General features: G+C 29.1%; 1 protein-coding gene across 1 annotated transcript in view; it reads left to right on the forward strand.

Annotated features, from left to right (window-relative positions):
* Positions 1-14,899, forward strand: part of LOC126882238 (zinc finger protein 235-like) — a 38,854-nt gene extending 23,955 nt beyond the window's left edge. The window contains exon 2 of the mRNA XM_050647060.1: positions 12,611-14,899. Within this exon, the coding sequence (XP_050503017.1) occupies positions 12,611-13,611 (1,001 nt within the window). The 3' untranslated portion in view covers positions 13,612-14,899. The remainder of the gene's footprint in view (positions 1-12,610) is intronic.
* The last annotated feature ends 367 nt before the right edge of the window (positions 14,900-15,266 follow it).

Below are 15,266 nucleotides of genomic sequence, written 5' to 3' on the forward strand. Positions count from 1 at the left end.
CACTAATTTAACTAAAAAACTAAAGTTGAAAAAAGTCGAGTCATTGCGCCCTTTTAGCCCATTCTATTGCCAACTGCCAAGTTTTCACAATTCAATCAAAAACTTTCACCATTTTTAACTTAATTATGTAGAACAATATTATTAAGTAATTGTTATTTAACCCATTCAGCAATTTCTTATGACTTTGAGCATACTTTTAAGGTGTTTCGAATGAAAAAAACTGATATTTCTAGGGTGAGTCTAATAAATTGAGCAGGGACTGTAATATCATGGTTCATGATATATATCCTCAATATTATATCTTTTGAACCTTGTTTAGAATATTATTAATATTTTTCTAATCAGCTACAATTATAATAGGAAGTTCTTTATCAATGGTTCTTATCACTTTTGAGAGGCCAAATCTGTGCGTCATCAATATTAATTCGGGAGATAGTATCACACATTTTTTCGAAAGTTCTGCGAAACTTTGGCAACAATGGGTCCGCAGTATTTGGCACTATCTAAGATGAAGGCTCAATATTGTGACAATATATGTATAGAAAACAATTTTATTAGTAAATAAATATTTATAAAATAAACCGAGCTCTACTTAAAAGTTTCACTACAGTATGTAAATCGTTCAGCTAGACATAGGGAACATACATTGTATATATTTAGATACATAAATACATACATTGTATTATTTTTTTTTTATTTACATTAACGTGCTCGGCAACTATGGCCACTCGCACATTGTATTATTAATTGTGGCAACTAAGCTTTCTCGATGACAATATGGTTGTTAGCATTAAGGGACATTAACCTGAAAATTGACAACTCGTTTCGACTGACACAAATAAACGTCAAAATATGACAATGTAGTAGCTAAATATTTTTGGTCTAAGGGAATGGGAAAACTGTTTAGTTCTGAAATTAGTTTTTAAATAAAGAATATTTTAAAAATTAAAGTAAAATTATTAACTCATTAATCATGAACTTTGTTCTTGATTTATTTATGGACAGCCTTGCTTCAAAACTGACTCACTCTATTCATTCTAACAGCTCTATTGCACCAAAAACTCGTACTCGAACAGAAGCTTCAACTAACACAGCTTAGCGCAGTTGCCACAATTCTCTCAATGTATATTCGCTATGTCCAGCTGAACGATTTACGTACTGTATAAGCATATATATATATATATATATATATATATATATATATATATATATATATATATATATATATATATATATATATATATATATATATATTGTATCATATAGTTTAGTCATAAAAAAATGAACGACAGATACAAGTAAGTTCGAAAATATGGTCGCCAATGAATATAATACCTACCTTAAAAAAAATTGGCATTTGTATTGTAGTCAGGTACCTAAATACCTAAATATAGATTTATTACAAATTTAATTTTCATGAGAAACAGCTTTTCACATTTTTTATTTATGACGACAGTAGATTACTTCTTATACATTATTAAAATTTGTGGTAACTCTAATTTCGATTTTCGCATAATTTTAGCACGGTTTTTACTGGACTTTTTCTTGGAAGGTCTCACTTTATTTTCTTTTGATAAACTTTTGCCATGTTTAACTATTGCTGATATTTCTAGAATAAAAATCCTCCTAAAACTTTATATATGTACTAGCATTAGAATTCAAAATATTTTTACGTAAAATATACTTATGTATAAAACTCATTAATAATAATCTATTTTTTGAAATAGTTCGACAACTTAGTTCTATTACACAAAAATATAATAAATTAATAATTATAAACAAACACTACTTACCTATGGATCAACACTAACGAATTGCAATATCTTAGAAAATAATACACTACTGCACTGAACATATAGATACAGATAATATAGTCGAGGAAATGAAGCTGGAAAAATGGCAAAACCTCGCAATTTTTTCGTCCAGCATCGATTTGTACAAAAATTTGGGATTAGGCTCATTTCACCCTCTAGTTCATTTTCTATATTGAGCCGTTGTACGCTTTTGGTTTTTTAAGGGTGAAAACCACCCCTAATTGTAAAAAATTATAAAATAACATTTTAAACTTTAATATTGTCAACAACATTTACTTCTTATTAGTTACATAATGATTGTTTTATGCTTTAAGATATAATACCATATTTCAACCCTTAAAACCACCCTTGTTGGAGCTGTATAAAAAGTTTACTTATCCTAAAAGAATAATTTAGGCTTGTATCAATTTACATAAAAATTTGGGGTTAGTGTCATCTTACTCTGTACTATATCATGCTCAAGGGCGTTGATTATTTTTAGAGGTGTAAACTACCCCTTATTGTCAAAAATTATATAAAAACATTGTAAACTTTAATATAGGTAAAATTTGGTTTTGACTGGTTAAATAATGATTGTTTTATGCTTCAAGATATAATATAATATTTCCACCCTTAAAAACCACCCTTAATAACATTGCAATTATTTTTATAAGTAATTTATACAGAAAAAAAAGTAGAATTAAAGAATTACAAAAACTATTATTTACACAAAAATACGAATTTACAAATATGTAAAAATACACATACAAATAGTTTTTTAGTCATCATCCAGTATACGAATCGTATCTGTGGTATTATATAAATTGAAATTGAAAATAAGGGGACTACATATTCGAATTTTTCGAAAAAAAATTAGTTTTATAAACATAGCTCCTTCATTTTTGTCGGTAAAAAGTTTTTTCAATAACGGTTTTGTAGGATTTTTGAAGAGTTATATGACTGTGTAAATTAAATTCCGTAAAATCCCTTAATTTTTGATTGAGGTGGGTTTAAAGGGTTCGAATAAGGGGATGTTTGCTGGTAAATAGATGTTTTAAACAGCTATATCTCACTAACTGTTCACTGTAATAAAAATCTGTGTATAAGGAAATTTTAGTTATTAAAAAAGCTACAATTTAGTAATCTACCATTTTTTTCGAATCTCCAGTACTTTCGGAGATATTTTGAAAAAAATTATAAAAAATGCGAAATTGCAAAAATCTATTTTTCTTTAAACTTCAATTTTCCTAAAATTAGGCCTTTTAAATAGGTCAAACTTCTTGGGTGTATTGAAAATTTAAATATAAAAGGAATTACAGAAAGGCGAAGACCAATTTTTAATTACAAGGGTAGTTAGGGGGTTGTTTTCGCTGTTTATTTCGTAGAGAAAAACAGGTACCGACTTTTTTTTATCATAATTTGCTCAATTTTTATGCTAGAAACTTTTTATTATTTTTTTTTTGAAAGATCTTATTGTATGCTTGAAAAAACATCATCTAAGTTTTCCTGGAAAAATGCAAAGTTTTCCCGTTATTTGGCTTTGATTATTTCAAATTATGCATTTGACGAAAAAAGCTAACTTTTAACATGCCGTATCTCGGTTTGTATTGGTCGTAAAAATATTATAGAAAAACAGTTTCGTTTGTGTTACTAAAAGATACAATTTTGATATCTACAGTTTTTTTGATTAAATGCACATATTTCGAGTTATTCTCAAAAAACCCTCTAAAAAAGTCGATTTTTCCGTCGAAAAACTGTTACTTTCAACCACGAATAACTCGAAAAATATTAGTTTTACGAAGAAAATGTAAAAAACATTTTTTCTTAGAATTATACATTCCACTTACATGTTTAAAATGTAATAAAAAAATCCCACCCCGAGATGGGGTGGCAACTACCCCCAAGGTTTTAGCGTACAGCAGCATGTCATAGGAAATGATCCTTGGACTATTCCCTACCTTCTGTGTAAATTTCAAGTAAATCCATGCTGGATGAAAAAATTGCCAGGCAAAATACTTAATTTCCTCGACTAATAGAACAGATCAGAGAATCATGCTATTACACTTAGAAAACTGACACAGGTATGTCAAAGTGACTGACTATTTCTCTATGTTGCTTAATCAGTTATTACATAATCTTATACAGTGTGACCCATTTAGATTGGAAACACCTCTATAAAATTTGAAGTTGTTAACCGATTTTAACCAAATTTTTTTTTAATGTCATGTAATAAAAGGTCTATTGCAGGACAAAATATGAAATATTTAGTTAAATTTTCAGGGCATTCTACGATACTTTTTCTTCGTCGAAAATGGAGAATTTGTATTAGCGATTTTTTTATTAAAAAAATTTCTACGCCACTGGATTTAGAGTGGCTTCAAATAGCTATGACAAAAATTTCATTAAAATATATTTATTAATAACGAAGTTATGACAACTTAAAATTTTAAAACTCACTAAGCTATGAGTCAAAAAAGAACACCCTGTATCAACAGATAACTATAAAACTAATTATTTTTCAAATAATTTTAATAATAAACCACTACTAGACAAAAAAATGTTTAAAATAAATTTAAAATGAAATTTTTGTCATAGCTATTTGAAGCCACTCTAAATCCAGTGGCGTAGAAATTTTTTAATAAAAAAATCGCTAATACAAATTCTCCATTTTCGACGAAGAAAAAGTATCTTGTTAATTATTAATATTAAAATTATTTGAAAAATAATTAGTTTTATGGTTATCTGTTGATACAGGGTGTTCTTTTTTGACTCATAGCTTAGTGAGTTTTAAAATTTTAAGTTGTCATAACTTCGTTATTAATAAATATATTTTAATGAAATTTTTGTCATAGCTATTTGAAGCCACTCTATCGCTAATAAAAATCGCTAATACAAATTCTCCATTTTCGACGAAGAAAAAGTATCGTAGAATGCCCTGAAAATTTAACTAAATATTTCATATTTTGTCCCGCAATAGACCTTTTATTACATGACATTAAAAAAAATTTGATTAAAATCGGTTAACAACTTCAAATTTTATAGGGGTGTTTCCAATCTAAATGGGTCACACTGTATAATAATATTTTCGATTTCTTGCCTCCGAGATTATATACGAAAGGACTATGAAACAAAATCAGTTCTTGAATTTTCCACAGAATTTTTAAAGTTGGGAGAAAATACAACGCTTCCATTCAGCCCGTATAGTTCTATCTAAGCAAAATTTCTTTTGCTACCGGAATAATAGCAAACGATATCAATACATGTTCCTTCAAACTGATGCAAGAATTTTGAAAATGTATAAGTTGTCAAACTTAATCAAACATTTTTAGTGGCCGAATTTTGTGTCTGTGAGTGTAGATATTCAATTTTAGTAGTTCCAATATGACACAAAATCTAGGCATAGGATAAAAAAGTTTATTTGAAGAAAGTGTATTTTTTTGTTCTTCTTATTGGCTGCTCAGGCTCGTTTTTGTAATGTTTTATTTAATTATGAAGTAATTTCTACATGCTAAATGCTAATATACAGTGCGTCCATAAAGTAAAGCATAAATTCATTATTTCGTAAACCTGCGACACTAAGGGAAAATCCTGTTACAGGTCGATTTTTATTTTTAAATTCCGATTTTTTGGCATATATATTATACTAGTGACTTCATCCATCTGGGCGTGATGACGTAATCGATGATTTTTTTTAAATGAGAATAGGGGTCATGTGATAGCTCATTTAAAAGGGTATTCAATTCTCTATTCACTAATATAAAGATTAACATAATTATTTATACAAGGTGTTCAAAAAAACATTTTTTTAATTAAAATAATTGAGACAAAAAGAAGAATGTATGTAATTTACTTAATTCAAAATACGTTTTACTGTTGTCAGAAACAGGAAAAAAATGTTTATTTGACAAATAAATATTGTTTTTTACTTAAATTCAATGTTAAAGCTGCCACCCACCTGTGTCTTGGCAGTTTGAACATTTCGTTTAAGTGAAAATCAATGTTTATTTGTCAAATAATTTTTTTTCTGTTTTCTGACAGTAGTAAAATGTATTTTGAATTAAATAAATTACATATATTCTTCTTTTTGTCTCACTTAGTTTAATTAAAAAAATGTTTTTTGAACACCCTGTATAAATAATTATACTAATGTTTATATTATTTTATAGAGAATTGAATACCCTTTCAAATGAGCTATCACATGACCCCTATTCTCATTTAAAAAAATCATCGATTACGTCATCACGCCCACATGGATGACGTCACTAGTGTGATATATATGCCAAAAAATAGTAATTTAAAAACAAAAATCGACCTGTTTCGGGATTTTTCCTTATAGTCACCGGTTTACGAAATAACGAATTTATGCGTTACTTTATGGACGCACTGTATTTCTCAAATTGGGCTCTGTACCGCCATTCTTTACTATACATATAACGAATATGTGTGCCAAATATCTCAACAAAATATTCAAAATTAAAGCTGCAATCTGGGATTGCGTTTTCCGTTGTGATGACGTGCTGGTGTAGCCTCTTAAAGAGATTTTTCCCAGGTTAAGCTGATATGCTTTTTCTCATGAGGATCTTTCAGTGCGTCACAGTTTTTCGATTTCTTTCTAACGCATTAAATTGTATGTGACAGAAAAAGACGCACGTCGGTGATTACATTTCGTCGGTGACATTTAATAACATTTATTCTAGTTGTCAATAGCTGGCGCTATAATCGAAAAAAAATTATTTACTAATTATATAATATTATATATCTACGAATATAATCTGTAAAATTTATAAGACTATACAAATCAAAGAAAATACCATTTTATAAATGCAATAAACAATTAATTTGTTTTTATGCCAAATTTCAAATAAAATGTGACAACTGTCAGATTTAACTAAAATGTCATGTTAGAATAAATGTCATAAATGTGTATTATCACTATCACGGACTTACCTTTTTTTCTATTATTTGTGACGCACTGAAAAATGCTCATGAAAAGAAGCATAAGACAATAACATCTCATTAGTTGTATAACTCTTTCGGAAATGAGTTACAATCGTCTCTTATTCACGGTTTTTGTTCCCGATTTTAAAGAACTGCTTGGATTGACAAAGGACCCCGCAGAAACCTTATGGGAAGTGGCTCTCTGTCAAATGCTCTGAAACTTTGGGTTCTGGCAGTTCTTGATGTGTAAATCAAGGTTTTAAGATATAAGCCTCTGAAGTTATAGGTACAGTGAGCACGTTTGAGTTGGAATTAAGTCATTTTCTCGAGAATGGGCGGCTCTGGATATAAATTACGAACAGGTCGATTTTTATTTTTAAATTTTAATTTTTTTGCGTATACCTATATCACACTAGTGACGTCATCCATGTGGGCGTGATGACGCAATCGATGATTTTTTTAAAAAAGAATAGGAGTTGTGTGATAGCTCATTTGAAAGGTCATTCAATTTTATATTCAATAATATAAACAATAATATAAATATTTATACAGGGTGTCCAAAATTTTTTTTTGAATTAAATCAATTGAGACAAAAAGAAGAATGTATATAATTTATTTAATTCGAAATAGATTTTACTGTTGTCCGAAAACAGGAAAAAATGTTTATTTGATAAACAAATATTGTTTTCGCTTAAATTCAATACTAAAGCTGCCACCCACCTGCCTCTTAGCAGTTTGAACATTTAATTGAAGCGAAAAGCAATGTTTATTTTTCAAATTAACATTTTTTCTGTTTTCTGACAGCAGTAAAATGTATTTTGAATTAAATAAATTATATGCATTCTTCTTTTTGTCTCAATTATTTTAATTAAAAAAAAATGTGACACCCTGTATAAATAATTATGTTAATGTTTATATTAATCAATAGAGAATTGAATAACCTTTCAAATAAGCTATCACAAGACCCCTATTCTTATTTAAAAAAATTATCGATTGCGTCATTACGCCCTGGTGGATGACGTCACTAGTATGATATATATGCCAAAAAATTATAATTTAAAAATAAAAATCGACCTGTTTCGGGATTTATCTCCAGAGTCGCCCATTCTCGAGAAATGAATTTATTCCAACTCAAACGTCCTCACTGTACCTATAACTTTAGAGCAGGGGTGGGCAAACTTTTTCTAGTAAGGGCCACAAAATGTTTTTGGTCTATTACCGAGGGCCGCAATATTTTTTACCTCAACATGTTCGACTTCTTACTAATTTTGTTTAGGGGGGGATATGGTTTGAAATCAACTTTTCAAGTACATTTTTGTGAATTTTGTTTGAAACTATGGTAGAATTATTTTATTTCTGAATTAATAAACATATTCAGTACAATTCGGAGAATATTAAAAAAAATTCAAGGCCAAATATTGAAAAATAAGTCAACGGTGGCATATTTCTACAGACACCTAAAAAAAATGGATTTTGCAGTAGACATTAAAACTTATTGGATCATATTAAATAAAAAATCAAGAATATTTTATTAGCTTATGACTTATGATTTTCTTGAGATAATGCTGTCGAGTTTTTTGTTTTAACGATTGTTGAGTTTTTGGTGTACATACTTAAAAGTCAAAATAACTAAATTTTTTTGTAAACAGGGTGAAAATCAACATATTGTTAAATAAAAAAAATATATCGACAGCGTTATCTCACGAACTTTCTAAAGAAAATATGAAAAATTTCAGGTGGATCTGTCAAGTAGCTTTCGAGTTAAAATGTCCACCGCCTTTGAAAAAACAATTTTAAGAAAAACGCGTTTAAAGTTTTGACAACTTTTATTTTCAATTCTTTTTTTTTGTCTGTCAAATCGTGAAGTGATGAATACCGGAATATGTTTTTGAATCGTCATTTAAATAAAAATAGACAAAGTTGAAAAAATCTTAGATTCCCTTCATTGTTTTTGTTTTCTTTGAAAACATTAAATAATAAAAAAAATATTTATGAAACACATTATCTATTATTTCCAAACTTATTTAAGGTATATTAGTATTTATTAAAAGACGAAAATCGAATCTTAATGGGTTTTATAAAGTTTTAGTTTAGTTTTATGTCCTTGTTCATGATTCGGGTGGAAATCTAGTCAAAGCGTCATCAATTCCGGTCCTCAATGGATTGTATCGATAAGTCTAACTATAAATTTAGCTATGTACTTTTGGACAAGATTGGTAAAATGCAAAAATATTGAAAAAATATGCAAATAATCTATAATTTCTAGTTTAATGTAGACTGGTACGGAATCACTTTGAACTGAAAAATGATTTCTTAGAAGTGATAAGGAAAATGATATACCTTCAAAATCTTTGAAACCATTTTCAAATTCCGTCAGCAAGTTACAAAGTTTTTCTTCATAAATTTTAAACTAATTTTATGGTAGGTACATTGTTTTTAATGATTTTAATGAGGGAAATAATTGAACTAATTTTTCTTTTTTATACAAACAATGAATAGTTTGTGTTTCATTTTAAAAGTTTCATTTTGCGTTCAAAACTTGTAAATTTAGCAAATGTGTTGCAGTTTTTCATTTCTATAAATATAACAATTTCCTCCCCTAATTCACAGTTTCCTTTAAGAACCTTTTTTAAACTTAACTACCAAATATGATTGTGGTATAAGACATCACTATTGTGATATTGTGGTATAAAACTTTTCCAAAAATACTATGAATGTAAGATGATTTATTCCTTTTGAACAAATAAAATTAACAATATTTGTTGTAATTGAAATAACGTTGTCTACTTTCAAAACATTTTTGCACAATACCTGCTGATGGATTATGCAGTGAAAAAATAATAAATAATGTTCTGGAAATTGTTTATGAATGTAATCTTTAAGTTTTCTCAACATTACAATATTAGCTCCTCTTAAATTTAGTGCTCCGTCAGTTGTTGTTACACTTACTAGGTGGCTACGAGTTAATTTAAAATTTTCTAAATAGTTCCTAACTACTTTAAACATATCGTTTCCATTTGTTGAAATTTCATGGATTTCATTGAGGGAGCCGACAAAACTCTGTGTCGGGAACCCAAATAATTGCCCGCGGTATGTTGAAAATTTGCGGAAAAATGACCCGCTGCAAAAGTATTAATTATTAGCTGCATTATCTATATTTAATTCTTAATATTAGCAAGAATTTAAAAAAAATTTCCACGGGCCGCACTTTGCCCACCCCTGCTTTAGAGGCTTATATCTTAAAACCATGATTTTTTGGAGCAACGCGCCCATTGAGTCTTTTGTTCTACACATCAAGGACTACCAGAACCCAAAGTTTCAGACATTTGACAGATAGTCATTTCCCATAAGATTTCTGCGGGGTTCTTTGGCATACACATAGCTAACATGTCAAAGAAAAAAAGTGATATTGTGGGAGATTTTCACAATTCTTTGTTCGTTTCAGAAATTCACTTTGGGATACACCACAGGCAGCTCTGAAGACACTGAAAAGTAGAGACCTAGGTCAGCCGATGGTGGTGGCCCCCGAAATGAATTAAATCTAAAGCTGTATTTTCTTATTTTATTTTACTCATATTGGAGTACTAGGGATGCAGAATTCTGTTGGAATTTTATCTAGATAAGCGGACAGGTAATGAATGTATATTGTAGATTCTTCCATAGTCCTCTATTTATCAGCCTGTGTCTTTATAAATTTGTAAAAAGCCCAGGCAATATAATATGACTATATTATAGTCACAAAGGATTCTACATTCCGACCTACAGAGGATTTTCTCTCTCTCTCTCTAGATTCTACAGGGTGATTAATTAGTAGGGTAAAGCTCAATAGCTCCGCTATAGTAATAGATAAAAGTTAAAAACAAAAATTTTAGCCACCTTTCAGCTTCATATTACAAAATTAGTTAGAATGTTACAGGGTGTTCGATAACACAGTGGCAGACCAAACTTATGTTTTTTTTAAATGGAACACCCTATATTTTATTTTAAATTCGAAATCCTGTGAACTTCTCCATCATAAAAATATAAAGGTTTGTTATGTTGTACAGGGTATTTACAAAGTTATAACCAATTTTATATGAAAATCGTAACAAGTTCAACTCCCTGTATAAATAAAAATAAACAAAACAGCAATGATTTATTAATGCCGTATTTTTTATGTATTGTCAAAATTTTCAAGAATTATTGATATTGCTAATTTTCTTTATATCAAATACAGGGTGAGTCAAAACGCAAGTACATTATTTTCTCAGTAATTTTAAATGGAACACCCTGTATTTTATATCACTATTGAAAACTACCATTACCGTACTTTAATTTTTAGATAACATTCCCTATGTCTAAATTTATTAGTTTTCGAGATATTTTCATTTTTCAATGGACCAGTAGCGTGGCCACCCCAATCACCAGAATTTAATAAACTGGACTGATTTTTTTGGGGTTACGTTAATAATGAAGTTTATAAAATACCTCCAACAACAAGGAATGAGATGAAAAATAAAATACAAAGTGTATTTCGATGTGTTAATTTACAAATGCTCCGTAGAGTAAGTAGCGCATTCAATGATCGTTTTTAGGCGTACATAAATGTGTTAGGAGATCATTTTGAACATTTATGTAATTAAATATTAAAAATATTTTATTAAAAGTAGCTTCTAATTTTTTCAAACATGTTTTTTTGCAAAATGTATTACTTAAATTATGTTTCGTTCTTTATTTGTTACATTGTTAGATTTACATACAAAAGTAGTGTTTAATTGTCTTCACAAAATATTGTATTTTGTGTTTGTGTGTTTTTTTTGTAAAAGTCATTACTAATTTTCCTTGTTTATTTATTGCATTTACATAAAAAGATAGTTTTTAATTGTTTCAAAAATGTTGCATGTAGTGGTTGTGTTTTTGTTTGTAAAATTATTTTTATTTCTTTATTTGCTACAGTGTTACATTGATTACCGGATCGATAATCGGTAATCTTCAATTGTCAATTCAGTCATGGCTTACTTAAAATTTAGATAAATTTAAACACCTAAAATAATTTGCTCTGAAAAATGAAAATATCTCGAAAACTAATAAATTTGGGCATAGGGAATGTTATATAAAAATTAAAGTACGTTAATGTTACTTTTCAATAATGATATAAAATACAGGGTGTTCCATTTAACATTACTGAGAAAATAATGTACTTGCGTTTTGACTCACCCTGTATTTAATTTAAAGAAAATTAGCAATATCAATCATTCCTAAAAATTTTGACAAATAAATAAAAAAATATGGCATTAATAAACCATTGCTTATACCCTGTAAATACCCTGTATAACATTACAAACCTTTATATTTTTGTGATGGAGAAGTTAACAGGATTTCGAATATAAAATAAAATATATGGTGTTCCATTTAAAAAAAAAATAAGTTAGGTCTGCCACTATGTTATCGAACACCCTGTAACATTCTAACTAATTTTGTAATGTGAAGCTCAAAGGTGGCTAAAATTATAGCAGAGCTATTGAGTTTTACCCTACTAATCAATCACTTTTGCCTATAGGGCTTTTCATCGACTGTCATTTGTTTCGAGCTTGTCATGTGTCACATAATATTAATATATCTACGCCATACGTCTTTGGTTTGTCTCATTGGTATATATCAATAACGTATGACGTAGATATATTAATATTATGTGACACACGACAGAAGCTCGAAACAAATGACTGTGAATGAAAAGCCCTATTGGGACAGCCAGAATTAGTTCGCTTCGGGATACACCACAAGCGGTTCTGCAGACACTGAAAAGTAGAAACCTAGGTCAGCCGATGGTGGTGGCCCCGAATTGAATTAAATCTAAAACTGTCTTTTCTTATTTATATTATAGTTGGTTTGTATTTTAGGTTATCTCCAAAATGAACACGAAACGGAAATTATGGACACACTAATTGAAGATTCATCTAACGAAGGGAATTATATGACTCAAGGCGCTAAAGGGAAAACATCAAACACAAATATGATAGTTGCGACTGAACAAAGACCTTACAAGTGTGAAATTTGTTTAGCAGAGTTTATTACTAAAAGTAGGTTAAAAAGGCATTTAACAGTGCACACTGGGGAAAAACCCTACAAGTGTGAAATTTGTTTAAAGCGGTTTTCTCAGGCAGCTACTGTGAGAACACATTTGAGAGTGCACACTGAAGTAAAGTCTTATAAGTATAAGTGTGAAATTTGTTTACAACAGTGTATTACTGCAAGTTACTTAAAAATACATATGAGAGTGCATACTGGAGAAAAACCATACAAGTGTGAATTTTGTTTTATGCAGTTTTGTCAGACAGGTCATTTGAAAAGACATTTGAGAGTGCACACTGGGAAAAAACCTCACAAGTGTGAGATTTGTTTAACGCAGTTTAAAACTGTAGGTAATTTAAAAAGTCATTTGAAAACACATTTAAGAGGACATGCTGAAGAAAAACCTTACAAGTGTGAAATTTGTTTAAAACGATTTAGTCAATCATGTAATTTTAAATCACATTTGAGAATGCACACTGGAGAAAAACCTTACAAGTGTGAAATTTGTTTTAAGCGGTGTAGCAGATCAGATGAATTGAAATCACATATTAGAATACACACTGGGGAAAAACCTCACAAGTGTGAAATTTGTTTAAAACGATTTAATACTGCAACTCATTTGAAAAGACATTTGAGAACACATACTGGAGAAAAACCTTACAAGTGTGAGGTATGTTTAACACAGTTTAGAACTGCAGGTAATTTGAAATCACATTTGAGAGTGCACACAGGAGAAAAACCTCACAAGTGTGAAATTTGTTTTAAACAGTTTTCTTGGGCAGGTTCTTTGAAAACGCATTTGAGGGTGCATACTGCAGAAAAAAACTAACTAGTGTGAAATTTCTTTAAAACAGTTTAATACTATAAGTCATTTCAAAATACATTTGAGAACACATGCTGAAAAGAAATTTTGGATGCTGGTGTAGTATTATACACTTATCTAAGAAATTAACGCACCACCTTAAAAATTGGTCTTTTTAATGTCTCATATTTCCTAAACCTGTTGTCCGATTGAAGTGATTTTTTAACATATTATATAGCCTTATTCTTTAACAATATCAAAGCATAATATACTCTCCTAGAAGAGTACTACCCGGTAACGTTTCAGCATAGGATTTTGTGTTCTTACTGAGTAGTTGCATGTGACCTGACAACGACTACGGAGCTTGCGCGATCTCCTTACCACCGCGACCAACACCCCTCGTCAACAAGCCTGCAACTGCCTGTTCTAAAAAATGTGGAAGAGTGGAGCAACTTCCTTTAGCAATTTAGATACAGGAAAATATTCAATGAAATAATTTCGAAAATGTTCTAAAAAGTTTAACTAAAAAAAGTCTTGACAAACTTGAAATTTTTGGTCGAATGTATTTTGAAATTTTTTAAAAAAGTTTCTTGGATGATTTTTTTGGACAGGAATAAATTATAACAAAGAGTTACGTGTCGGTTTTTCGTTGTATTGAAACAAAATCATTTTTATTAGGGAACTTGCATAAAATTTTAAATTGGAAAAAAATGTTATAAATCAACAGAACATAATTTAAAACATGTATTAATGATAAAAAAGTTTTGTTTGTCTTTCGTTTTTCCCCTAAAGACGATTAAAAATTCAAATTATTCCAGCCAGCAAAAAACGCGTCGTGACGTCATATGGTTGTGCGTTTACATTTTACACCAAAAAGTAAACAAAATTGTATATAATTTTAAATTAGACATTATAAACGTCAGTAGAAAATACAGTTATGTGACGTTAAAAGTGTTTTTGATCGTTTGAACTATTCATAGAAAATTTGTACTTTTACAAAATGGTTTTGGTATATATTATTACAACGACATACGATAAATGTCATTAGAATATAAATATTTTTCTTTTATTCCCCGACGACGAGCTGGCCAAATACCCAAGTAGGTGGAGGCCAATAAACTAAGGAAGGAGAAGAAGAATATACCTAAATATAACGCTGTGTCTAGGTACACGCTAACGTGTAAGCAAATAAAAAAGTTAGAGTGTCATAGTGTTCGTAATTCTAGGTATATGCAATGGTACACGTAATAGGAATAGAATTCAATTACCTTTAAATTGGTCTACTGTATAACGTTGTACGACTTTTTTAAAGAGAGTATGAGAGTATAAAAATAAAATAATATTATATAATATATTATATATTAATATAATATTATATTATATATAGTCCTTGTATACCGTAGGCCCTAGATATAGCAGACTACCCTGCTATACTCCCAAAGCCACGTGAGCGGTATAAAACGGGAGACTATTATTATTATTATTATATATAGTATGTATAATATATTATATTATATATTACATAATACCTAATATAAAAAAAATTTATTTTTTACGAAATTTTTTTTATTTTTGAAATTTCTCATTATTACTTTGTTTCTTCTACATTTAGTATATATTATATTATAATATAATAAAAAAGCTTATTTTGTTTACTTTAAAATGGTGTATTACAAAAAATT

Source organism: Diabrotica virgifera, chromosome 3, assembly GCF_917563875.1.
Source record: "Diabrotica virgifera virgifera chromosome 3, PGI_DIABVI_V3a".
Taxonomy (NCBI): Eukaryota; Metazoa; Arthropoda; class Insecta; order Coleoptera; family Chrysomelidae; genus Diabrotica; species Diabrotica virgifera.